At 40.0% G+C, this 26,118-nt stretch overlaps 2 protein-coding genes across 3 annotated transcripts; both read right to left on the reverse strand.

Annotated features, from left to right (window-relative positions):
- Positions 1-1,462: 1,462 nt before the first annotated feature.
- cope (COPI coat complex subunit epsilon) lies at positions 1,463-6,868 on the reverse strand. Its single transcript, XM_039659902.2, has 10 exons — positions 6,708-6,868; positions 6,446-6,508; positions 6,129-6,229; positions 5,218-5,370; positions 5,080-5,133; positions 4,557-4,638; positions 3,763-3,918; positions 1,981-2,049; positions 1,775-1,849; positions 1,463-1,653 (listed from the first exon to the last, which is right to left on the reverse strand). The coding sequence occupies exons 1-10, from the start codon at positions 6,807-6,809 to the stop codon at positions 1,606-1,608; spliced, it is 903 nt and encodes a 300-aa protein (XP_039515836.1). The 5' UTR covers positions 6,810-6,868; the 3' UTR covers positions 1,463-1,605.
- A 103-nt stretch (positions 6,869-6,971) lies between these two features.
- slc25a24l (solute carrier family 25 member 24, like) lies at positions 6,972-23,153 on the reverse strand. Of its 2 annotated transcripts, none has more exons than XM_089130996.1 (10): positions 22,894-23,153; positions 22,640-22,766; positions 14,125-14,212; positions 13,734-13,845; positions 13,100-13,258; positions 11,457-11,594; positions 11,270-11,377; positions 9,084-9,251; positions 8,807-8,945; positions 6,972-7,852 (listed from the first exon to the last, which is right to left on the reverse strand). In XM_089130996.1, the coding sequence occupies exons 1-10, from the start codon at positions 23,008-23,010 to the stop codon at positions 7,668-7,670; spliced, it is 1,341 nt and encodes a 446-aa protein (XP_088987122.1). In that variant the 5' UTR covers positions 23,011-23,153; the 3' UTR covers positions 6,972-7,667. The 2 variants fall into 2 exon arrangements, with proteins under 2 accessions (XP_088987122.1, XP_039514561.1); XM_039658627.2 differs by having other exon boundaries at positions 22,888-23,147.
- Positions 23,154-26,118: the final 2,965 nt, after the last annotated feature.

Here is a 26,118-nt window from a genome sequence, read left to right on the forward strand (position 1 = left end):
TTTTTTTACAGTCCATGTTTTCAACATGCATTGTGTAATCAGATTACTATTTGATGTTATGAGTAAATAAATGCAGTACAAGCAACATTCATTACGTAAACAGATTTTTTTTTGATCTAAGAAGTAATGCATTACGTAATTAGATTACTTTTTCATGAGATGAGTAAAGTAATCCATTACAAGTCACAAATTATGTAATTACATAACTTTTTAGACGTCAATGGAAATTATATTCTAATAATACAAATACATTTATTTACAGTCAAAACAAATTACTGCAGATTAAGTATTTTTAAAAACAATATTCACAGTATAAGTATGAATTGTAGCTAAAATATAGCCATTGATTAGATACTGCTTGATGCGCCAATATTTTTATTTATTTATTTTTTACCTACAAGGGTGTCCTAGGATAGAAGGAACGGGTGGATATTCTGGAGCAACTTGGCATGTCTGACTGGCCATTGGCCATCTTGGTTTGGAGGGGGAAAAAAATCAAAACTCAATGGCTTACAACTTTGTTGCAATGCATTGGATGATGCATCAGGGTCCACTGAAGAGATTGATGTGCAACTTTCCCATCAAAACCCTTGCAAATTCAAGAAAATGCTTTTTAAATAGCTGTCCACTGTAGTGACCACTATGCGTGAAAGGGTTAAAACTGCATTTTTCTGCACTGTGTCATCCCAACAGTGAATCATCTTGAGACCATCCATGAGTGGGTTGCTTTTCATCCAAGGGAGTGGCTCTCTCACAATTCATCCCAAAAACACTACCTGGAATAAATAACGGTAACAAAACGTCCTCCCAACAACTCAAGAGCACTTTGGTGATGACCCATGCATTTTCCAGCATGATGGAGCACCATGTCACAAAGCAAGAATCATAATAAAGTGGCATTGAGATCATTTAATTAAAATGTTGAATATGGGGCCAGGCAAGTACCCGGTAGAGCCCATGGAAAGCCTGTCGTCAATCCTCAAAAGGCGAGTTAACAAGCAGTCCACAAGTCTTCAAATTGTGATCAACTCCCAGCACCAATAAGGCAAGAATGGATTGCCATTGGTCAGGATTCGTTCCAAAATCGGATATCCAGCATGCCAGAGCGAATTGCAGAGGTTTTGCAGAAGGGTCAACACAGTAAATATTGACTCTATTTGCATATATATTGAATATTTTGTCAACAAAAGCCTTTAAAATGTACAAAATACTTATTGTTTTCCGGTATACCACAGAAACCTGGAAAAAAATAATGCACAAATACCGAAGCAGCAAACTTTGCAAATCACCAAATTATTTTAATACTTTTGGCCACGGCTGTAGTGACCAAAAAAATGTTACCCCATATTTATATATACCCTTCTATGAACTGGAAATCAGTAAGGTGAACGGATGTGTTATGAAGGCTGTTTAAACCTCTTTTTTTAAACGCAAAATGAGTACTCAATAAGGCAACACCATGTAAGATAAACATTTTTATTTAACCATGATACAGGAATGTTTGTAGAGCGTCAAAATGAGTTTGTTTAAAGGCATTGAAAAATAGAAGACAGTAACTAACATTGTGTTGCAGCGTAGGAGACATAAATAGGAACCATACTTCTTTCAGGCGCTGGGTGCGTATTGCATGGCAAGTCTGTCAAATTCATTCTCCTGTGAAAACAATTGAGTTTACATTAAACTTATTGTTTTTTTTCACAGTTGTTTAGAAAATGCTCTCACAATATGTTTTCAAAATGAGAATGGTGTCCTGTAGTATACTAAATCACCTTACCTTAGCAAGATAATCCTTAATAAAAGGATGTGACTTGTGTGCATCTTTCAGTTGAGACAAATATCGATTTGTCACCTGTGCAGAAACACAAACACAGACAATATAAGCAGATGTGTTGATTTCTCAAGGTAAAGTGAAACTCAGATACACTGAATAAAAAATAAAAAAAATCTTGACATGTCAACATTTACATTTTTGGAGCTTACCTCAGGAGGTTTGCCCAAATGCTGTGTCAACACAATGAGGTTGATGAGTGTCTCCGGGTGGCTGCTGTCCTATAGAAGATAAAGGACAGGTCATTACATTTCTCTGCAGTTAAACCTGGACCACTGACTGATCTGGACACATAACAGAAATAATTAGCCATGATAAGCCTTTTGATTGACTACATTATCAAACAGCTAATAATGTGTTGCTATTGAGTCAGACAGCTGCCTTCTAAAAATCAGTATCCTTAGAAAAACGCTTTGAAATACTTAGAAAGTCAGTGGAAGGCATATAGTTCATCATAACATCATCATATACATAATTTACCCACTATATTGCAAAATGTACATGATTTTTCAAATAAACAGAAAAATATACCAGGATAACCTGGCTTCTCTTGAGTCTGCCCTGCTTCAAAGCATAGCATAGTTATTGATATGCTAAAGCCCACCCATACATTCACATGATTGGTTACAAGGTAGTTTGTGTCGCAAGAAGGGTGAAGTAAGAAACACAGGAGATTTCAAACCGTGTTTAAGACTTTTCCACTGCAATTTTAAGGACAAAATACTCAGCAATGGTGATGACTTATGAATTTTTCCATGGTTTGTCTCAAAGGATATGAAAAAAACACCACATAGACAAAAACAAAATTAAAAACTCTCGATTCGACTTTAACAGTGATTGTAGTTGTTAACCGGAAAATGCTCATTTTCCCTTCATGGCATCCAATTTACAACCTTGTATAGGTCAGCATAAGAGACTAATGGGATTTACAAGAAAATGTATATTTAGTAATATCAATTTAACTGCACTGATCGATGAGAAGACAATTTGATTTGGATTGAGCTGGATAATGACAGCAACTTTGCAACATTGACACTGTCATTGAACTGAATTGAATCAACACTGAACTGAGCTTGAATTGAACGCGTTTTATAAATGATGAAGCACTATGTAAATAAATGTTACTTGACTAATTGAAAAAAAAAGGCAGAATTGTCCCAGATCAGAAAAAGTGTGTCTTAGAGTTTGGGATGTTTGATCAGCATGAAAGTTGTCAGCCAACTTGTCATCTGGTATCACTTTATTTAGATGGTCCACTTTAGACATTCTTCTAACTAGAAGTCATTTTTGCAACTACATGTGAACTAAGAGTGTGTCTACAGACCAACAAATAAAAAAATCATGTAGTCCTGGTCCGCTTAGCGTTGATATTGGCATTTTAACACCGAACCTGAAAGTATAGGGATATGTTCACAACCTAGTTAACCAGCTTTTGTGAAGTCGACCCGCTTGTTTGGTGGCATTACTAGGGTTCAGATGGCAGCATTCACACTCATTCAAATGAACCGAACTAACAGAACAATCGCACCAGGGTTCGTTATAATCGAACCAACCTTGCCAAGTGTGAACACAACCAGACTCTCATTAGAGTATTAGTAGACTATTATGCTAACTACTACTCTGCTAACTCTTTATTTTGATGCTCCACCAACAGACAATCTACTGACTAGAAATATCTTTACAACTACGCCACCATATTCTACTAACTCGAACCTAACAGTCTACTAACACTCTGAGTTAATTAACATGTAGTTGCAAGTTACTTATAGTTAGTATAATGTCTAAGTGGACCATGGAAATAAAGTCTAACCATCAATCTATACTTGTCAAATGTATTTTCGCTACACAGACTCTCAGGACCAAAGTTAAACTTTTGTTTTGCAGTGGGAGACAAAACTTCCTGGCATTTGCTGTGCTAAAGTCCAGGCTCTTACTTTGTCCAGAGCGTCCTGCAGTACTGACTCAGCCTCATCCCACTTATTCTGAGCCATGTGACTGGCAGCCTGACCGTTCAGCAGCAGCAGTGTGGGCGAGTACTTGTCTGACATTTCCTGGAAGATGTAGAACGCATCCTGCAATTTCTCTCCCCCCTGTTGGTAGAAGAAGGAGAAAGACATTTAATTCCCAGTCGCTAAGGAAAAACATCAGTCAGCAAAACAAGCAAATACTGAATAGGCGATAGGACATGCAGAGATTTGAAGAAAATGCAGAGATTTCAGCTCGCTACAACAATGCATGTCTATATGCAAAAATATGCAGTAAATGGGTGTATTTGGATAGCATACATGTTTGTATTTGTTCATGATTAAGGCTATTAAACCTCAGCAGTCAAAACAGATTGACGACAATAAGTAATCATTTTTTAATGAAATGAATGCACAATATTTTATTTTAATACTTTGAGACATAATCTTTTATGGTACTAGACCATGTTCAACTCATAATTGTCTACTCACAATATTAATTATAGCAAATGTATTACAAATCAAATGCACGCAAGACCATCTGGTGGGAAAAAAATAAAGAAAATCATAGATTTTAGACTAAAAATAATGCTTAAATATCAATTTGGCAATTAGTTAACTTTACCCAATAGCCTGAAAAGTTATTTTTTGATGAAAGATAATGAACAAATAAAACGTTTTATTTTCTTTTAGGTCATCCATGCACCAAGAATGCCCATTAAGAAAGTAAATTATTTGAATTTCACATTGACTTGTATACTCACCATTGCAAGGTTGACCCAGGCTGTAGCAAGCTGAGTCAAAGTGGCATCTTCATCTTGGTCTTGCATCTTCTTTAGCTCCTTTCTGTGAACGCAACACATCCATGAAAATACCACATTCAAAGTCATTAAAGGAACAGTGTGTGCAAGTTTCGCCGCTAAAGGTCGCTTATTCTAAACAATAACAAAGCTTGATGACACCGTGAAAGAGCGTGGAATCATGGGAGTTGTCGTCTTCACCAAAAATATGACATCATTGACAGGCGACGCAATGATACGGGATGTTATTTACACTGGTTAAAATAATAAAATAATAAAATTAATGTATAAATATATGATAAACACATTACTGGAAACATTTGGGATACTGTAAGTATACAAGTCAACAAAATATATAACATTGTTCTAGTGATTTATGGATTTCCAAAAAGTTAGGCCACATAATATATTGTCAAATAATATTTAGCAGGTTAAAAAGTTTGCAAATAGCTAAGCTATAAACCTAAAATAAATAAATAAACAATACCTTGCCATATCAACTCTGTCCAACTTTAGAAGTACCTGGACAGTCATGGCCATGCTATAAGAGAAATACAAATTGACAGTGAGCAACTTATACATTGTAATCCCACTCATAAACTATTAATGAAAATTCCCGCCTCACCACTCCAGACTCTCTCCCTGGTGCAGGGTACGTAACGCAGCATCTGTGTTCATCTCATGCAGATAGATGGAGGCCGCCATCAGCAGGAAGGTGGTGTTGGAAACATCAACACTCTTAGCCATCTTTTTGTCCAGTTCTGCCACTATTGCATCCCTAAGAAAAGCATTGTATGGTATAGTTCACTTCATGCCTAATCACTTATAGGGACAGTTCACCCAAAAATGAATATTCAGTTATTAATTACACATCCTCATGTCGTTCTAAACATGCAAGTCTTTCGTTCATCTTTGGAACATAAATGAAATCGGAGAGATTTTTGTCCCTCCATCGGCACAGTTTCACTTTCAAGCCCCAGAAGGGTAGAAAAGATATCTTTAAAATAATTGATGGGACTCCAGTGTTTTAACCTCAATTTTATGAAGCGAAGCAAGTGCTTAGTTTATGCAAACAAACAAAAAACCTATTTAACACTTAATTTCCAACGCACTTTCATGCAATGTCTGCATCAACACAACAACCATGTATCATGGTAAGTAAATAAGTGGCGGAGGGGTTCTCACAAACAAAGCACTTGTCACTTAATCAAATTGAGGTTAAACCACTAATCATATGGATTACTTTAATAATGTCTTAACTACCTTTCTAAGGCTTGAAAGTGGCATACGTTGTCATGGGAAAGAAACTGCTCAGATTTTATTAAAATAATCTTCATTTGTGTTCAGAAGATGAACGAATGGCTTAAGGGTTTGGACCAACATTAGGGTGACTAAATTATTGACAGAATTTTCATTTTTGGGTGAACTAGGCTATACCTTTGATTGATAGACCAAATGGCTAACCTGTATGTATCTAGGGTTTTAGTTTATAGCTTGAAACAATTCATAAAAATGTGACAGTTTTACTGCACATACCTCTTGCCTACATCGGACAGGTACTCGGCAAACATCCTAACGGCCTGCATCTCCTCAGAGGCGCTGGGCTTTATTTCATCCAGAACCACAGCATACTTCCTCTGACAAGACAACAGAAATCATCATTCACTTAGAACTCAAAATTAATTGCACTAAATCAAAAACATAAGTATATGTGAATACACACACACATCATACACATACATACATACATACACATACATGGGTTGGTGTTCGACTTCGATTAACTTAGTTTTTTTCTCTCATTAACATCAAACCAACATACCACCACAACAGACTGATGCTAAAGAACTTACCTGAGCAATATATGCTCTGTACAGGAAAATGTTCTTTTCTGCTTCCTTTTCTGGCCCTGGTGTCTAAAAGAAATATAAAACATAAAACAAGTTACACGTGGTTGGTTGTCATTTATCAATGACAGTCTTGTTAAAATATAGACTATAACAGTTAATGCATTAACGTTAGCCGAATGCTAACAGGCACAAGTGGAATCTATAAAGTTAAGCGTTTCAGTAAGAAATGCTTTCGTGCCATTAAGAATATTTTCAGGACACTCACCTTTACTTTTTGGGCTTCGTTAATGCAGTGTTGATAACTGCCGATGTAAAAGGCATTTTTTACATCGAACAGCTCATCAACTTCATTCTGCTGCGACGCCATGTTTGTGAAACGTCAACTCTGTCGACGACGTCACTATGGCCACGTAACCAGAACAGTTTGCTTCGTTTCGCTGATGAATGTGTATGGTGTCCTCTTGTGGCGTCGTAAGGAATAGGCGAACAGCTATTATTCCGTTTTTATTTTATTTATTTTTTTGCTCAATGAAACTCATTGAGACTTACTCCATCTACCATAATCAAGCATCGCTCTTTCGTTTCAGTTAATTAATATAGTTTGGTTCTTTGTGAAGAAAAAAAAAAAAGAAAAATTTACTTTTTTTAGTATGTTTAAATACTGCCAATTGTAGATTTTATTACAGTTTTAACACTGTGAATTAGGCTACATAATTATACATAATTAGATAAAGAGGAAAAGCAACAATTGAATTGTATGCTCAGTAGCCTAACTGCAACAAGTTAAACTTACTCACAGCAAAATTAATATTTACACATATTCTGCAGAGGTGTCTCAATACTTTAGTGACGTCCAGGGAATAGACCACAAGCAAAAATAACAGACAATTATGGAGGAAAAAAACACTTTTTCACTTTACCACTTGTGTCATAATGATTAAGTACATCATAGTACCAAGCAAATAATGATCTTTGATGTCAGGAAGGTTGGTAACATGATTAAAATTTCATGATATGGTTGCAGACTCAAATGACAACAAAGATGAACAAAATACTGATATGGTGCTTGTGTACTTGTTAAAAGGCTCAGATATCAAAAACTGATACCACATACTCATACCATAGTCACATGTCATCAACATTAGGTAACACAGGAATGCACGTGATCTGACATAATTCAAATAAATAAAAAATAACAATAAAAACTCAAAACCACTATTCTACATTAGGACAATGAAGAAAGCAATGTCTCAAATTTTGAGGTCAGGGTGTAATTCAGCAAAGCACAGGGAACAGCTCTCACAAAGCTAGCACCCATTCCGTTATAAAAACCTCGGACTCCATTTTTCTCATAGATGCCGACGAGTCCTTGAAGAGCATCCGCAGTCTTCCCAGAGGTCGAACAGAAAGCTGAGGTTGCGAGAGAAAAGACAACAGCACACTGATCAAATTACAGATATATATTTAGTAAATGCTAAAGAAATTCACAAGACAAATACTGATTCGTTCAACAGTCCGAGATGAACATCCTTTAGATGTTCAGAGAACATATTAACACAACATAACACAAGTTATGAAAACGTTATTTCTAAATGTCAGTTTGTTTAAATGCTTTAAAAAATGCTTTTTTTCTCATAGTTATGAATGTTAAAGTTCCCATGAAATCAAAATGTAAGTTTTTTTTTTTTTTCAGTAGAAGCCATAAGCCGGTTTTGCTAGTGTGCTCCAATACAATGATGAACATATAAGCTTTAAAAAAAAACAGTCCGTCAATATGGATCAATGATTTTGATGACATCACTCAGCTTCTCATCAGATTTTCTGTCCAGTCAAATGCTCTCTAGAATCTAAAAAAAGTGTCCCGCCCCTTACACTATAAAATGAAGCCGCAGCTAAAATCGAGGGGATAGGGAACGATCCAGACAGTGTAAATATGCTTTACACTGGGGTGCATGAACGCTATTGGCTGGTTAAAAAGGGGAGGGGCTGTTTGATATGTCCCACCCTGTCTTCCTGTTTCAGTGGAAATGACATCAACACATTGAATAATTCAGTGTGTTTCATGACACTTCAGTGTACCTTTAATTGAGCATTCCTTTTTATCATTCTTCTTCAACATCACTTTTGAACAATAAACGTAGTAAAACATTTCTTCATAACTTTGAAAGAGACCTTTGCAGAGCGTTAGTCAGAACATTCCCTGTTAGGATTCTCATTTCTGATGCTGCGTGAATGCAGACAGTAAAAATTTGCCAGATTGTACAGCACAGATATTAATTATTAAAAGCCTTGGAAGACATTTTTGTTTTGATAAAGGAAAACGTTGATGAAAGTAAATATTCTCAGTTCAGGTTTAACGTTCACCTTGAGCTTGCTGTTGTGTCCTAATGACAGCAAGTGGGTAACTGGTGGCCTGTCCCGATGCAAACGCAGCAAAACTGAAGAGGAACAGCTTGGAGTCACTGACTTGCTCTTGATCCTGTCTTGCCCAGCTCATGATTGACTGCAAGAGGAGAAAGGTTTCATGTTAATGACTGATGACTTTGTGAGAAGAAAATAAAGCCGCTCTGCCTGAAAGTAAAAGCAGTTTTGTAGTTTCTTCTTAAATGAATACTCAGATACCTCCTCTCATCTGGAATACCTGATGCACTGCACATTCCACTCCAGCATAAGGAATCATGCAGAGAATGCTGGGCTTGAACCCTCGGTAGAAAGCTGCCACGGACTCGTTCTGGTAAATCAGCTTGGCACATCCCAGTACTCCATTATAGGTGCCGGCCGGCTGGAGATTGAGTCTCACTTTCAGCACCTGCCGTTGGAAAAAAGAAAGACAACGTCAATCAACTTACAGTATATGTACTGTAAGTCAAGGAAGATAACCGGGGTTCTGAATGTTAACTAAACACTTTGGATTAGTGATGAAAAATAACTAATATGGAAAGTACTTGTACTGTGTGACTTACTATTGTGACTATTTCTCAGTTACACGTTTTTCATAATTGTGTCAATATATCTCACAATGTCACTTTACCTCACATTTCTAATAATTGTGAGTTGAAATGGCATATTGTAACTTAATATTTTAAAATTGTGGCTTTATTTCTTGGAACAGCGACTGTATTTCTTGTAGTTATAACAGTAACACTTTACAATAAGGTTTCATTATTAACTACATTAGTTAACTTTAACTAATGAACAATAGTTTTACAGCATTTATTAATCTTAGTTAATGTTGATTTCAACATTTACTAATACATTATCCAATTTAAAAAGTTGCATTTTTCTAATATTGGTTAATGCACTGTGAAGTGATGAACACAATAAACAGATGTGTTTTAGAAACTTGTTTAGTTCGTGTTAGTTAAAGGGTTAGTTCACCCAAAAATTCATCTTCGGAACACAAATTAAGATATTTTTGATGAAATCTGAGAGCTGGATCACTCCTCTATACTAGTCCATAGGCTTCTTGAGGAATTGAAACTTGCCGGCCTCGAAAAGTTATTAAAGACATCGTTAAAATAGTCCAAGTGACTACAGTGACTCAATCTTAACTTTATCAAGCGACAAGAACACTTTTGTGCACAAAAACAAACAAAAATAACGACTTTATTTCAACTATTCATTTATTTCTCTCTGCCTCGAGTCAGGTTACTAGTTTAATAACGTAAGCTCCTGTTATTGTACGTCACACACATCACACACATGACCAGCGTCGGCCAATAGTGAGCCTACGTGTGACGTAGCTCTACACTATCATACTATGTTAACTGACTAGAGGCAATAGAGAAGGAAGTGAATAGTTGAAATAAAATCGTTATTTTTGTTTGTTTTTGCGCACAAAAATATTCTCGTCGCTTGATAAACTTAAGATTGAGCCACTGGAGTCACTTGGACTATTTTAATGATGTCTTTAATAACTTTTCGAGGCCGGCAAGTTTCAAAAATATCTTAATTTGTGTTCCGAAGATGAACGATGGTCTTACGGGGTTGGAACAACATGAGAGTGCGTAAAGACAGAATTTTAATTTTTGGGTGAACTGACCCTTTAATACGATAATTAATGTTAACAAATTAAACCTTATTGTAAAGTCTTACAGTTATTAGTTTATACCTCGAATTACATTTTAATCTTTATGTCACAATCAGTGTTATTTTAGTATCATTGAGATACTATAGCTTTATTTATTTTGAATTAAATTGAATTTTAAATTTAGCTAATAAAGTATTATGTCTTAAGTCTTAAATAATGTTGCTGGTTAAATAATGTTTTCTTTTTGTCATTTTTATTATTTAATATTTCCATGTAGTTTTTATTAATTTTTTATATTAGCTTTGGTTTTAGTTGCTTTAATACATCAAGTTAAACTAAATGAAAGTGAGAAACTAGCTGAAATAAAATTACATTTCTATATGATTTTATTGTATTTAATTTTATTTCAAGTAGAATTTTTTTAATGGTTTTAGTTAACTATAATAACCTTGGGTCGTTTGCCACAATTACAGACAATAATTGTAATTTCAATTTTTTTAATCTGAGGCAGAAATCTAGACATTTATTTATGCATTTATCCATTATATTATGCAACAAGTTTGTGTGACAAAATTACATTTGCCATCATTCTTTTTGGGAGCATAAAAATCATCCAATACAAAGATTAAAAAAAAATTTATTATCACTAAAAAAACCTTTGCCTGTCTTTGTCGGAGAGTAAAGAAGGGAGAAAGAAAAATCCAATTACGCAAGGTGTATTGTACTCTGAAAAACGACATATTTGACAGACAACACCTAACAGTAAGGAGCTCCAACCTGTTGTGTCACTGTGATACCTCTAAGGGGTAGAACACAGCGTGTGCCACCGCCCCTGACACACAGCCCAGTCCAAACCTCTGATGGACTGACAGACTGTCCCTCTCGCCCAGAGTGCTCATCCTCATCTGTTGGGAGGGTAACATCAAGAATGTTTGAGCATCTGTGCACATGTGAGTGAATGCTTGTGCATGTTTGAGTGCTCACCTGGGCATAGATGAAGCACTGAAGCGTTGATTGAGGTGTTCCTTTAAGAACATTCACAGCATTTCCTTGCCACAAGGATCTAAAACCTCCAGTCTTCAGCTCTCGGAGTCCCAGAGACACAGCTTTGGATCCAAAAACCTATCCAGTATATTGCAGTGTGTTAGGCTACTACTGTATTGTTAGATCACACACTCAACAAATTGTATTACAAATGCATAACACATATACTCCCAATTTAACTGAAATAGTAATATCCAGTATCATATACTGCATATCGATTTCACTGCACTGACACCTTTGGATGAGAACCAACTTTTGAACTAAATTGAGCTTAATGACGACACGACTGTCTTCATTAGAGCTGCTTAATGGCTTGTGGCCAGTTTTGCAACAATTGAAGTTCAGTTTTGGTGAAAACGGCCTTCAAATTGCACATTTTTTAGAACGATACCATTACTGTCTCTGTGTAAACAACAAAACCATGAATTTGTGAAAACTATGACGTCCTGTGCAAGTGTGTTCAGTCTGTAGGCGAATAACAAACTGACATCGCCACCTACTGGCCTGGCAGCAGAATATAGCGTTTTTAGCCATTTCTTAGTCAGATCCGTGTGAATTTGAGTTAAAGGGATAGTTAACTTAGATGTTTTAGCTTAGATGTAGCTTAGCAAGATGTAGGTGTCTTTGTTTCCACAGTAGTTTCAATTTTGATATTTTTAGGTCAAATCTTTCTTGTCTGTCAGTCATATAATGGAGGTCTAAATTGGTAAATAAACAAGGTAAAACTATATAAAAACTGTTTGTTTTCTCACACAAACCGCACGTTTCGTGTCTTAGGCCATCAGTGTGTACTTACATTTATATTAAATCATGTTTAATTTGGACTTGTGCATGCTCTTTGAGGTGGTGACCATAGACCTCCACTGTATGACTGACAGACAAGAACGGTTTGACCTACAAATATCAAAACTGAAAATACTGTGGAAACAAAGACACCTACATCTTGGATGCCCTAGAACATATCAAAAATTAATTTCAAAGTGAACTATCCCTTTAAGCCAGCTCAAAATATATAGGTTTCTTATATAGAATAAAAAGATTGACTGGCCAAAGTTGTATTTTTTTCTGGCAGTTGAGAGTATTTTCTTATTTATGCAATATTTAAAAGAGAAATCCAAAATCCCTGCTGTAAAAACCATTAACTCTAATATGAAAGCAACAAAATGAAACATAAATTTTAAACCTGTTTTTTTATTCCAATGTTTAAATTGCGGTTGTGGAAATGTACGCAATGAAGGGAATATTTAATTAGATAATGCCTCATTTGCATAATTAAACAACATTTCAAAAAACGTTTAATGTTTGTAATTCTTACTGTAATTTAATCAATCAATTGGAGAAGTATGTTAATATTTATTATTTGTTTTTTTTATTGAATATGTAAATGATCTTTCTTTACAGGAAAAATAAACCAATTATATGAGTCATTTTGAGCAATCATTTCTCTAAGGTGGGTCTTGAGTTGTATACAACAACAACGCTCATCCTTTAATGTCTTTGGATTTAAAATCAAAGACATTTAAGTGAATTTAACAGCAAAGGTGGAAACATTTTTAAATTTTTTGACTGACAAAAAAATATACCTGAAGTCGTGTCTTTAACAGGTCGATTGGTGCTGTCACAGTTCTGGACACTGCATCTGCCAGGCCTGCGGCCAGTATAAAGTTCCCCCAGATCGACAGGTCAGTCCCGTCCTGGGTTAACTCAATAGACAAAGAGCGACTCTCTCCTACATCAAACACCTACAAAGTCAACATCATTTTTTAAATCTGATGATGAACAGTTCACAAGATGTGCAAAATCTTGAAAGAATTGACATTTTCCCCTCATTTACTCATGTCTTTATGTAAAGTATGACTTTTTCTGTGGAACACAAATATTTTTAGAATAATATCTTAGCTATCTTAGGTCCACACAATGCAAATGATTGGTGACCAAAAGTTTGATTCTCCAAAAATCACATAAAGTATAAAAGTAATTAATATGGCTCCAATGGCATAATCAATGTCTCATATATAGATTTTTTTTTTTTTAGAAAAAAATGTAATTCCTGGATGGATCTACCCAGCTGAAATGGAAGTGTTCTGCAGAAGAAAGAAAGTCAGACACATCTGATATAGCACTGGGGTGAGTAAATGATGAGATAATTTCCCTTTTGGGTCAATTATTATTTTAAAGAAAGGCATTTGTGAAATAGCTGATTTCTTTTTTTTTTACCAGGTTATGTTTCCAGGAAGATACTAACTCTCCAATGTTTTCTGCTGGGTTGATTATAACGTGCTGGAGGAATTCGTCCCAGTCTACTGTCATAGAGTTGTCTTCATCCATCCTAATGACAATAAGAGTTCAATGTTAATAATCCAATCACTACAAATTCCTAAGCATTTCATGCATTTAAGATAAACTGTATCAGAACACAAGGTCTATTTACTGTAAGATTTACATAAATCTGTAATGTCAAGGTATCTGACCCCATAATACAAAAACATTGAGTGATCTTGAAGTGACATTTATTTTCTATGGCATTGTTACCAATGGCATAGAAATTAATATCAAATATCATTATAAAATATTGCAAGTGTGAAGGCAGCAGCATCAGGTCTCTTACATTTGAATGATTCTTTTTGCATTGGGTTTTGATATGACCAAACCTAATTCCTTAAACAGAGTCATGATATCCTCCAGGTCAATTGCCCCTAATCAGAGGAAAGAATTTTCAATTCAATTCATATTTATTTCTATATCGCTTTTCACAATACATATCTTTTTCAAAGCAGCTTCACAGAAAAAGCATGTTTTTAATTACAGTTTTTTTTTTTTTTTTTTTTACAATCGCTAGGACACATTTCTCAATAGCCTTGGGTCACTTTTCAAAACTCTTTACACAGTTATGTGAGATAAACTGTGGATCATTTATCATTGCTTTGGCACAAAATGCATTCATTCATTCAAACATTTCAATTTATATGAATTATTTTCTCAAATAAATATAAATTCAATTATCAATCACAAATACCACCAAAATTTTGACTCTTTTCAAAACTGTTAAACTTATAGTAATGCAACACAAATCAATCATGTAACCCCAAAACAAACGGATTAAGTAAACTTAAATTTGACATGTATTTAAGTGGATTGAACACAGTCAAATTAAAGGGTTAGTTCACCCAAAAATGAAAATTCTGTCAGTATTTACTCACCCTCATGTTGTTCCAACCCCGTAAGACCTTCGTTCATCTTCGGAAAACGAATTAAGATATTTAAGATATTAAAATCGCTCCTGCATACAGTCCATAGGCTTCTTGAGGGACTGGCTCTTGCCGTCCCCGAAAAGTCATAAAAGACATCGTTAAAATAGTCCAAGTGACTACAGGGGCTCAATCTTAAGTTTATCAAACGACGAGAACACTTTTGTGCGCAAAAAAACAACAAAAATAACGACTTTATTTCAACTATTCGTTTATTTCTCCCTCTGCGCGAGTCAGCTAACTAGTTTAATAGCGTAAGCTTCTGTTATTGTACGTCACACGCATCACACACACATGACCAGCGTCGACCAATAGTGAGCCTACGTGTGACGTAGCTCTACGCAATCACACTACGTTAACGGACTATAGGCTTATGGAGAAGGAAGTGAATAGTTGAAATAAAGTCGTTATTTTTGTTGTTTTTTTGCGCACAAAAGTGTTCTCGTCGTTTGATAAACTTAAGATTGAGCCCCTGTAGTCACTTGGACTATTTTAACGATGTCTTCAATTACTTTTCGAGGACAGCAAGAGCCAGTCCCTCAAGAAGCCTATGGACTGTATGCAGGAGCGATTTTAATATCCTAAATATCTTAATTTGTGTTCCGAAGATGAACGAAGGTCTTACGGGGTTGGAACAACATGAGGGGGAGTAAATACTGACAGAATTTTCATTTTTGGGTGAACTAACCCTTTAAGTTATGACAGAATGTACAGCAATTGTGTTGCTTTAGCCCATTTTTATTAAGCAATTTAAACAAGCAGCAAATTATTATTATTTTTTGCCAGTGTTATGGTGGAACATAACAAGCTTATTTTCAACGCTATCTCACGACCAATTCGTACAAATTCGTACGAGCAATTAAAAGGTGGCTAATTCGTACGAATTAGAATGACCTCACTCGTACGAATTCGTGCGATTCGTCTAAACCCACGTGACAGGTAGGTTTAGGGGCGGGGTCAGGAGTAGGTCATTCGTAAGAATTTAAACGAATTTGGTAACTCGTAAAATATGTACGAATTAGCAAAAATCATACGAATTTGTTGAAGTTGTATAAATTTGTATGAATTAGCCACCTCGTAAAATTCGTCCGAATTGCCATGAGATCAGGTTGGGATTGAACACAGAATGTTATGACAGAATGTACAGTAATTGTGTTGCTTTAGCCCATCGTATTACAGTAAGCAATTTAAACAAGCAGTAAAATGCTTTTTTTTTTTTGCCAGTGTTATGGTGGAACGAGCTTATGAGACAGGCTACATGAAGTGTTTTGTTGGTTTACTGTTTAGATTAACTGTTTGGCCAAGTTTAATCCTTTACAAAAGAAAACTCCTGTTTAATGCTCTTGTTGAGTGTGTGCGTTTTTCGGATTGTTTTATGAGTAACGAATCGGTTACCTAACGTAACCTCGGTTCTCTCTAGATGAGGGAACGAGTATTGCGTAAGCTAGCTTACGCTACGGGAAAGATTCATCTTTGCTGAGAAGTTGAAGCCAAAAAATTATTCCATAATTTTGTAATCATTGTCAACGCAGTCTCTTCTGAAGCAGACCATGAGCGGGCTAGCTAGCGGCTCATTGGTTCGCTCAGAGAGAATGCACGAACCTTTGGGAGAGCGGCGCTGAGTCCGCGCCCAATGAGCGGACGGCGCTCGCTCACTGCGTCACAGCCCGCCAAAAGGGGCGTGGCTACAGTGTATAAAGGTCGCTCTCCCAGCTAGTTCGTCGATTCTGTAGCATGAAGCGAAACGCTAGTGGCGCAAGCACGGCCGGGAACGCAATACTCGTTCCCTCATCTAGAGAGAACCGAGGTTACGTTAGGTAACCGATTCGTTCTCTTACGAGAGGTTCTCTCGTATTGCGTAAGCTAGCTTACGCTACGGGAACACCTGGTCAACGCCGTGCGCGCTAAGTAACCACTAAGCATCCCAGGGGGGAACACCGGGGGAATCTTTAAGTGGATAAAGATAATAAGGCGGCCAGCCTAGCGGCCGTTATCATCTAGTGCAAAACGCCCTAAGGCGGCCGGCAAAGCGGGCCGTGACGTGTAATGCATAAGCACATAGGGGAACACAAGGGGTGAGCCGGTGTGATGGAACTCCCGATAGTGCGGCTTTCTATAGGACAGCTGTACGTATTAGACCGCCAGAATTTTAGCCTGTAAGGCTGGAACTTCCAAGTTATAAAATCTGACAAAAGTGGAGGGGGAGGCCCATCCCGCGGCCACACAAATGTCGTGAATGGAAATTCCGCAGGACCATGCCCACGATGAGGCCATGCCTCTGGTGGAATGAGCCCTGATGCCCAGAGGGCAAGGCAGGTCTTTAGTGGCATAAGCAGAGGCAATCGCGTCTACTATCCACCTGGATAGAGTCTGTTTCGAGGCGGCTAAACCCTTGGTGCGGCCACCGAACGACACAAACAGCTGCTCTGAGCGTCTGAACGCGGCAACGCGTGTAGTATACACTCTGAGAGCCTGAACCGGGCAGAGGCGGTCAGCGTCACGTTCGCTATCGGATGCAGGCAGCGCCGATAGAGAGATCACCTGCGCCCTGAAAGGGGTACCAATCGCTTTCGGAACATAACCGTGTCTAGGTTTTAGAATGACTATGGAGTCATTCGGTCCAAACTCCAGGCACGCGGCGCTCGAAGACAGCGCGTGAATGTCCCCCACACGTTTTACTGAGGCGAGTGCCGTCAGAAGAACGGTTTTTAACGAGAGGTATTTAAGCTCCACGGACTCAAGTGGTTCAAACGGTGGGGCTTTCAGAGCTTCTAGAACTATAGAAAGATCCCAGACCGGCACCGTAGGGGGGCGAGGGGGATTCATCCTTCTGGCTTCCCTGAGGAAGCGGATGATTAGCTCGTCTTTGCCCAGAGACTGGGCGCGCCGGGGTTTAACGAACGCCGCGACGGCTGCCACGTAAACCTTAAGAGTGGATGGGGACCTGCCCTTATCCAGCATCTCCTGAAGGAACACGAGCAAAGACGAAACCTCGCACGTCCGTGGGTCCAAATTTTTGTCGGTGCACCATTTGGAGAACACAGACCATTTTGCAGCATAGAGCTTTCTGGTAGAATCCGCTCTGGCGTGTTTGATCGTGTTCAGAACCCCTTCTGGCAATTCGACGCGTAGTCGTTGGTCACCCATGCATGAAGCGCCCAGCGCTGTGGATGGGAATGCCAGATCGAGCCGCGGGCTTGAGTGAGGAGATCTGCTCTGATTGGAATGGGCCACGGGGCTGTCTGTGACAGCCGCGTTAGCTCCGGGAACCAAATCTGATTCTCCCAGCGCGGGGCTATGAGGAGCACCGAGTGGCGTGAGTCCCTGATTCTCTGAATGACCTGCGGTAGCAGAGAAATCGGGGGAAAAGCATAGAGCTGGCGGCGGGGCCAATCCTGGGCTAGCGCGTCCTCGCTCTTTGAGAAGAATATTGGGCAGTGAGCGTTCTCTTCTGACGCGAAAAGATCTATCTCCGCTCTGCCGAATAGGCGCCACAGCGTTTGGACTGTTTGAGTGTGCAGGGACCATTCTCCGGGGGAGACCAGGTTCCTGGAAAGCATGTCTGGACCGTCGTTCAGGTGGCCCGGTACGTGCGTCGCTCTGAGCGAGAGCAGGTGACTCTGGGACCACAATAGGATGCGGCGTGTCAGATGAAAGAGATTCTTGGATCTGACGCCGCCCTGACGGTTGATGTATGATACCACGGCCATATTGTCGGAGCGAATCAGGACGTGGTGACCGTGTATGCGCGGGAGGAAAAACAGCAGCGCGTTCTCGACCGCGATCATTTCCAGACAGTTTATGTGTAGGGAACTCTCGTTGCTCGACCACTGGCCGGCGGCCGGTGAGCCCTCGCAAGCCGCACCCCAACCCGAGTTGGATGCGTCTGTCGAGATGACTTTCCGGCGAGAAAAAGTCCCCATGGTAACGCCCCTCTGAAACCACTCGATTACTGACCATGGCTGCAGTGCAGTGATACATGTCTGAGTAATCTTGATCAACTGGCGGCCCGTCGTCCACTCGCGGTGGGATACGCGGCTCTTTAACCAGAGTTGAAGGGGGCGCATGTGCAGAAGACCCAGCTGTAGCACAGCGGAGGCTGAAGCCATATAACCCAGCGTCCTCTGAAACGATTTCAGGGATGTATGGGTACCCATCTGAAAAGAGGCGGCTAGGCGCTGAACACGGCGCGCGCTGTGTGGATAAGCGAGCCGTCATAGTGACAGAGTTCAAATCTATTCCCAGGAACGAAATAGTTTGACTGGGCTGGAGAGAGCTCTTTGTCCAGTTGACAGAGAGTCCCAGCACTTCCAGATGGTTGAGGAGAACTGTGCGGTGCGACAGCAGCTCCGTCTGGGAATCTGCTAGAATCAGCCAGTCGTCCAGATAATTCAGTATGCGCAGCCCCTGACTTCGCAGGGGGGCGAGCGCTGTATCCATGCACTTTGTGAACGTACGGGGTGCTAAGGATAGGCCGAACGGGAGAACGGCATACTGGTAAACTTGGCCCTCGAAGGCGAAACGTAGGAATGGCCTGTGATGAGGGTTTATCTGGATCTGAAAATAGGCGTCTTTCAGGTCTAGAGAGATGAACCAGTCCCCCTGGCGGACGTGCGCGAGGAGTTTCCTGACTGTGAGCATTTTGAACGGTCTTTTCATGAGCGCTTTGTTCAAAGCCCTGAGATCTAAGATCGGCCTGAGGCCGCCGTCTTTCTTGGGAACCAGAAAATAACGGCCGTAAAACCCCGACTCGGTCATAGATGGCGGGACTCTCTCTATAGCGCCCTTCTGCAGTAGCTTGGCTATTTCTAAGCGAAGCGTGTTCATAGCGGGCGGCTGACAGTGGATTCGAGCCGCACGAGCGAGCGTGGCGGGCGGCGACGAAACTGTAATCGATACCCATTCTTTATTATGCTTAAAACCCACGGGGAGATGCCGGGGATGGCTTCCCACGCTTCGTAGCATGCGGCTAGCGGTTGAATGGCGATTTCGCCCTGATTGCTGCACATAGCGGGCTGGACACTGGGTGTGGGCACGCTTATAATGTGGATGGCAACGGGACTTACACTCAGAGAGGAGTTTATGGGCCGTGTGACAGAGCGGGCAGAGGGGGGACACGCGCACGGGCTCGTGGGCGTGCTTATGTTCTCTGCTACTGGAGCGGATAGCGCTCGCTCCGTGAGAGACCTTGGGCATATGGTGCTTGTGTGTGTACGTGAACACATGCTTGTGGGCACATTTTTTACACTTGAGGCTTTTATGCTCTTTTTGTGAACTCTCTGGGTAGCCGTGAAAACGGCTTTTAGTCGCTCGCAAGCGGGCAGGGAAACCGGCTTGATTGTGGCGGTAAACTCTACTGTAGTCGGCGGTGAGACGGGGACTAACAGTGGGCGAAGCTTTGACGGCGGTCCGGTCGCAGCGGGAGAGAGCCGCCTTTTTCTCAGCTGTGCTAGGCAGACTTCTGTTGATCGGGCTTCAGCGCGATCTTGGGTCGAGGCCCCCGGGGAGGAGGCTGTCTGCGGCGGCTGTCAGAGCGAGAGCGAGGGCGGCCGCCCTGTCTACGCTGGGGCTGCTGAGCCTGCTGAGGCGGGCGCTGCTGTGGAGTTCTGGCAGGTGGCTCATGAGAGCGGCCAGCTGAAGAGCTAGCGCGGCGGGGCAGGAACAAGTTCATGGCCTGAGTCGCTTTCTGTACCTCGGAGAAGCGGTCAACGATGCCCGTGACGGCAGATCCGAAGAGCCCGGTCGGAGATATAGGCGCGTTGAGGAACACGGCGCGTTCTGAATCTCCCATGTCGGTAAGCGTGAGCCATAAGTGTCTCTCAGCGACACAGAGGGCGGCCATGCATTTTCCCAGGGCTTGTGCGGCGGCTTTAGTGGCGCGAAGGGAAAGGTCCGTAGCGCTTCTCAGATCCGAGAGGATGGGCGGGTTCCTACCGCTGCTCGCCATTTCGCACAAGATGTCGCTCTGGAGCACCTGGAGGACTGACATTGAATGCAGCGCTGCAGCGGCCTGTCCGGCGCTGTAGGCGCGGGCATGAAAGTTGAAGTTCGCTCTGCACGCTTTTGAAGGAAGCGTAGGGGAGGAACGCCATCTAGCAGAGGGCGGGCAAAGATGAGCGGCGACCGAGTCCTCGACGGGCGGCATGGCAGCATAACCCTTCGCGGCGGCTCCGTCCACTGAGCGCAGCGAAGCGGACACATCAGAGCGGTTACGGGCCGAGAGAGGGGCATTCCAGGACTTCGTGAGCTCATTGTGAAGCTCAGGCAGGAATGGTGCAGCCCGGCTACAGGCAGGGGCCGGGCGCCGGTGCAGGAACTTTCCGTCCAAGCGGTTCGGTGGTTGCTCGGGGGGAGGAGACCACTCGAGACCCAGGCGGTTGACGGCCTGTGAAAGGAGGCGCGTTAGTTCCTCCTCGATGCCGGCGCGGGTCCCCGCAGACTCTCTCGTCGATGAGTCGATCGACGACCAATCCTCGCTGTCAGAAGCGTGCAGCGAACAGGAGTCCTTCTCATCCGCGGTGTCGTCGGAGGCAACAGAGCGGCCACTTGGCGGCAAATGAATGTCCGGCTGGGGCGGAGAGGGAGAGCGGTCGGTGGGCGGCGGCCCACATGGATCCGCAGGGGGCTCCGGCGGCCTCTGGGAGCGGCGTTTCTTCTTCCGCGGCGAAGTGAGAGGCGGCGCGGGAGCGGTTTTGACGGCCTGCAGTCGAGCCCGCAGGGAGGACAGAGGCAGGTCCTCACAGTGGTCGCATCCTCCGTTAGCGAGGGCGAGCTCTGCGTGATCCACTCCGAGACAGAGAACGCAGATGGGGTGGCGGTCTCCTTCCTCGAGTAAAGAGCGGCATGAGCCGCAGGAAATACGAGGCATCTTTAAAAAGACGCTCGGCTCTTTTAGGGAATGGAATAAAGGATACGCGTCGGATGGCGCTAGCTTGCTGGGCGGCTGAAGGTGGCAGACGGACGGCTTCCTCAGACTCCGGAGCTCGCTAGAAGGTGCCTTCTCGACGACGGCGGCTTCTTCCCAGGACAGCGGATGCGTGTAGCTCGCTGAATGAAAAAGAATCGACGAACTAGCTGGGAGAGCGACCTTTATACACTGTAGCCACACCCCTTTTGGCAGGCTGTGACGCAGTGAGCGAGCGCCGTCCGCTCATTGGGCGCGGACTCAGCGCCGCTCTCCCATAGGTTCGTGCATTCTCTCTGAGCGAACCAATGAGCCGCTAGCTAGCCCGCTCATGGTCTGCCTCAGAAGAGACTGCGTTGACAATGATTACAAAATTATGGAATAATTTTTTGGCTTCAACTTCTCAGCAAAGATGAATCTTTCCCGTAGCGTAAGCTAGCTTACGCAATACGAGAGAACCTCTCGTAAGAGAACAGTGTTTGTTGGGGGAAAACCTTTGCGAGCGTTATGGAAGAATGGCATTTGAAGTGTTCTTATAGATTTACAGTAGTACATTTTGAATGTGACGTTCAGGAGAACTGTGTGAAAAGATTTGAAAAAGTGACCTAAGTATTGAGAAATGTGCCCTATAGTAATTGTGGGCTCCAAAAATAACTGTAAGATTGATGTTACCAGAGGTGACTATTAAAGTAATATCCAAATTGAAATGTGCAGTTCTAAGACAATACAGTTCATGTTACATCACGTACAAAATACAAAAATGGAATACCATTTAAATGTAGGCTATATATTGTGATAGGCTATATAAAATAATACGATACAGTATATTAATTATTTAAAATATATATTTTTGCACTGTTTTTGGTACTTTGTTTTGTATACAGCTAGTTGAGAGAACATAACAGTAGGCCTACTATAAGCTGTTTCGGTAAAAATATAAGAATAATGGGCTATTGTCACAGACAACTTACCACATTTATTTCTGTCAAGGGCATGGAAATCTATTTTCCATTTCTTCTCTCTGTCCATTATATAAATAAGAAATTCCTGATAGCTAAGACGTCCATCCTCGTTTTGGTCATAATTTGACAAGATTTCCTGAACGACAGAATTGTGGCTGTTAATTTGTTCACACAGAAAATAAGATCTCCAGATAGGCAACATAAAAGAATGATTCCTTAACATAGTCTCTGCAATTGATATAAGTAGAAAATCTTACTTGAACCTTTTCACACACTGGTTCCACACCTATCCTTCGCATTTCACTCAGCAGCTCCTCACGAGATATAAAACCGTCATTATCCCTGTCGAGTTTATCAAACAAACCGCGGAAGCTATCCATGATGTAAAAGACAAAAAGCTATTTAAATAGAACGATTCATGCGAGAAATAGAATTAAGTAAACTCACTACTTAATTTGTGGTCTGTATATTTTGAGCTCATTAACGCTGAGTCATATCTCTTGCCAGAGGATGGAGTTCAATGAGGTGGTTTGTCCTCCTCTCAGCGGGAAATGTCGTGCAGTACCGAGGCTAACCAGCAGATGGAACTGCGATGGTGTGTGTTACAGTGTTTTATTGCTTACACACACTTTTCTGAAACCAGTGGCTTCATTTCTCAAAACTCTACACATTACGCACACATGATGTAAAACGTCACACATCTCTTGCAAAAGCAAACACGACTTTCAAAACTATTTTAACTCTCTTAAAAATTGTGTTTTTGCAGTAACTGCACACAAAGCATAAAATGATTGGCCGCACAGATGCCAAACTACTGTAGGCTACACACAGATGTGAAACAATGTAAAACACTACTATCTTGTGTCATTGCTTGTTCAGTGAGCAGTGGAGTGCATGGGAGTGTGTTACACATAGGCTACATGTAGGCCTATGTGCACAAATACACACAATTGATAATTTTTATTGAATTGAACTGAATAAATAGCCTAATGAAGTGACTTGAACTGAATAATGAGACTTTTGGCTTATTAGGGTTGTTTTATAGTATAATTTGAATGTGTTACTATTGTGAAGCTACTTTGAAACAATCTGTATTGTATTGTGATATAGAAATAAGACTTTGTGCATTTACAAATAAACTGAAATGGAAGGGTGCTTTTTTCCCCTCAAAACATTGAGTTTTGATTTCTAAGTGAATTTTATACTAAACGAAAATGAAGAGGGTAAAAAAAATTCTTTCTGAAAACATTAAGGTTCGATTTCTATAAGTGATCAATTTATTAGTAGCCATTTTCACACATGATTGTTGGGTGGAGGAATGGGAAATGATTGTGGCATTTAAGTTTTCTAAATGAAAAACAAGAGCTGTTATTTTCTGATCTAATGTAGAGAACTGCGTTAAGCATTTAGCAAAAAAAAAAAAAAAAGTTTAAAATCGTTTTACAAATTATGAGTGAATGGTTTCACTGAGTGGGCCTCAAGTACCACTTTTAGTGTGTCCGCAAATCTAAAAAACTAGGCTATGTGGATTGGCAATATTGTTCAAAGACCAAACATGGTCATTTCTAAAAGCAAACCCGTGACCTGATCATATTTTACAGTGTATTCAGACTCCTTATCTAATATTTTTTCAAAGATAGGGCTACTTCAAACATGCAAAATCAGTCTGGGTGAAGGGGACAGGTTGGTATAAAGACGAAATAGGATCTTTTGATGGCAGGCTGCCACTACTATACTTAGAGCGCTGTCTTTTAATGTCAGATTTTCCATCTATTTTCAGAAAATGACGTGTAATAGCCTGCATCGACTGTGCTTAGCTTCTGATGTGCTTTGCGCTATAAGAACTTTCACTTACAGGCGTTAAAATAATAACTTTGTTATCTGCAGTAGGCCTATTATGAATCATAAAAGTCTCCCATAATCTAAAAGACAGATTGTTTACAACTGCTGAATGCGGAGCCAATAATAATTGAAGAACAATGCATTCAATGACGACATCTTTCAAATTTATCAATTCATTTCTCACTCAGACACAAACCACCAAAACTCATATGAACCTACACGAAAATGTTCACGTTTACTTACACTTTTCTCAAAACTTTTAAACTTAAGTTAAAACATAATATACACAGTAGTGCCAGATTTAAATATATTCTGAATCTAAAACTGAAAAGTAATTAGATGTATATGAACTCTTATGCAGATAGTCTTTCGATTTCATTACCATCCATTCAAAATGGGAAAAATTGGTTAATATTTTTAATGTAAACATAACATTCTTGTTTTGCAAATACATTTTACTAAAGAAAACTGTATGACTGTTGTTATGGTTTTTGTTTTATGAGTAACAAAGTATGTTTGTTGGGTGCAAACCTTGAAGAGCAACCTAATTGGTAAAGTTGAATGAATTATAATAAATTATAAGTATGTTATAGTTGTCAACAAACAAACACACTTTGTCACTAAATCAACCAGCTAAAAACACTGTTACAAAGTCCATTACAGTACAAAATTGCTCCTGAGTTTCCCCTTGGATGGTAAAACTCAAAGACTAACACCTGCTAACAAAATCTATTTTTTTTAAGCAGAACATTGAACAAAACATAGTTAGATGATACCATCAAAAATACATAAAAACAGAAAGTATATGTACATGTAATTATGTGAAGTGTGTACAATTGTGTTGAGTGTGTATCTCTATTATAAGTTTCCTTATATGTACAGTAGATCAATGATCCTTATACATATAATACAGTATAAATATATACACACACATAGCAATATTCAAAGCTGTAATACAAAAAAAGAAAGGCGAGAGAAAGAAGAGAAAGAGAAAGGAAATAAAGAAGTAAAGAAATAAAGAAAAAGTAACTTGTTGAAAATGAGATACATTTAATTATTTATTAGATTTTTTAGATTTAGAATAGGTCAATCTAGTAGCCTAGAAATGTAGCACATTTCTGTGTTGTTCTAGGTTTTACAGTAAAACTCAAGTTACTGTAAACCGTTTTGAAAAAAGTATGTAGGCCTATGCCATGCAAATCGACCTGTCTAGAGTTTTGGTGATGTTTGTGTCTGTGCGAAAAGAATTCATGTAAAATGAAAGATGTCATCACTGAATGCATTTTGTAACAAAGCAATGATAAATAGTTTAGCGGGTACATCTGTTTTTTAATGGATGGATGAATGTGTGGATAGATAGATAGATAGATAGATAGATAGATAGATAGATAGATAGATAGATAGATAGATAGATAGATAGATAGATAGATAGATAGATAGATAGATAGATAGATAGATAGATAGATAGATAGATAGATACATAGATAGATACATAGATAGATACATAGATAGATAGATTCTCAGAGACAATGGCTATGCTAGTTTACATCGTTTCATGCGTGTCTGGTTCGAGAGGATTTTAGATCTGAAAATGGATTTATCTGAAAATGGGAAATGACGTGCTTCAGCTCACACGTTCTAGAAGC

This window comes from Pimephales promelas, chromosome 5 (genome assembly GCF_988280905.1).
Source record: "Pimephales promelas chromosome 5, fPimPro1.hap1.1, whole genome shotgun sequence".
Taxonomy (NCBI): domain Eukaryota; kingdom Metazoa; phylum Chordata; class Actinopteri; order Cypriniformes; family Leuciscidae; genus Pimephales; species Pimephales promelas.

Coding starts and splice junctions, on each gene's coding strand:
- cope (XM_039659902.2), bottom strand. CDS start 6,809: ATGGCGTCGCAGCAGAATGAAGTTGATGAGCTGTTCGATGTAAAAAAT. Junction 6,230..6,445: donor ACAGAGCATATATTGCTCAG/GTAAGTTCTTTA, acceptor TTGTCTTGTCAG/AGGAAGTATGCTGTGGTTCT. Junction 1,850..1,980: donor ATTTGGGCAAACCTCCTGAG/GTAAGCTCCAAA, acceptor GTTTCTGCACAG/GTGACAAATCGATATTTGTC.
- slc25a24l (XM_039658627.2), bottom strand. CDS start 23,010: ATGGATAGCTTCCGCGGTTTGTTTGATAAACTCGACAGGGATAATGAC. Junction 11,595..13,099: donor TGTTAAAGACACGACTTCAG/GTATATTTTTTT, acceptor TATACTGGATAG/GTTTTTGGATCCAAAGCTGT. Junction 11,378..11,456: donor AGTGCTTCATCTATGCCCAG/GTGAGCACTCAA, acceptor CCCTCCCAACAG/ATGAGGATGAGCACTCTGGG.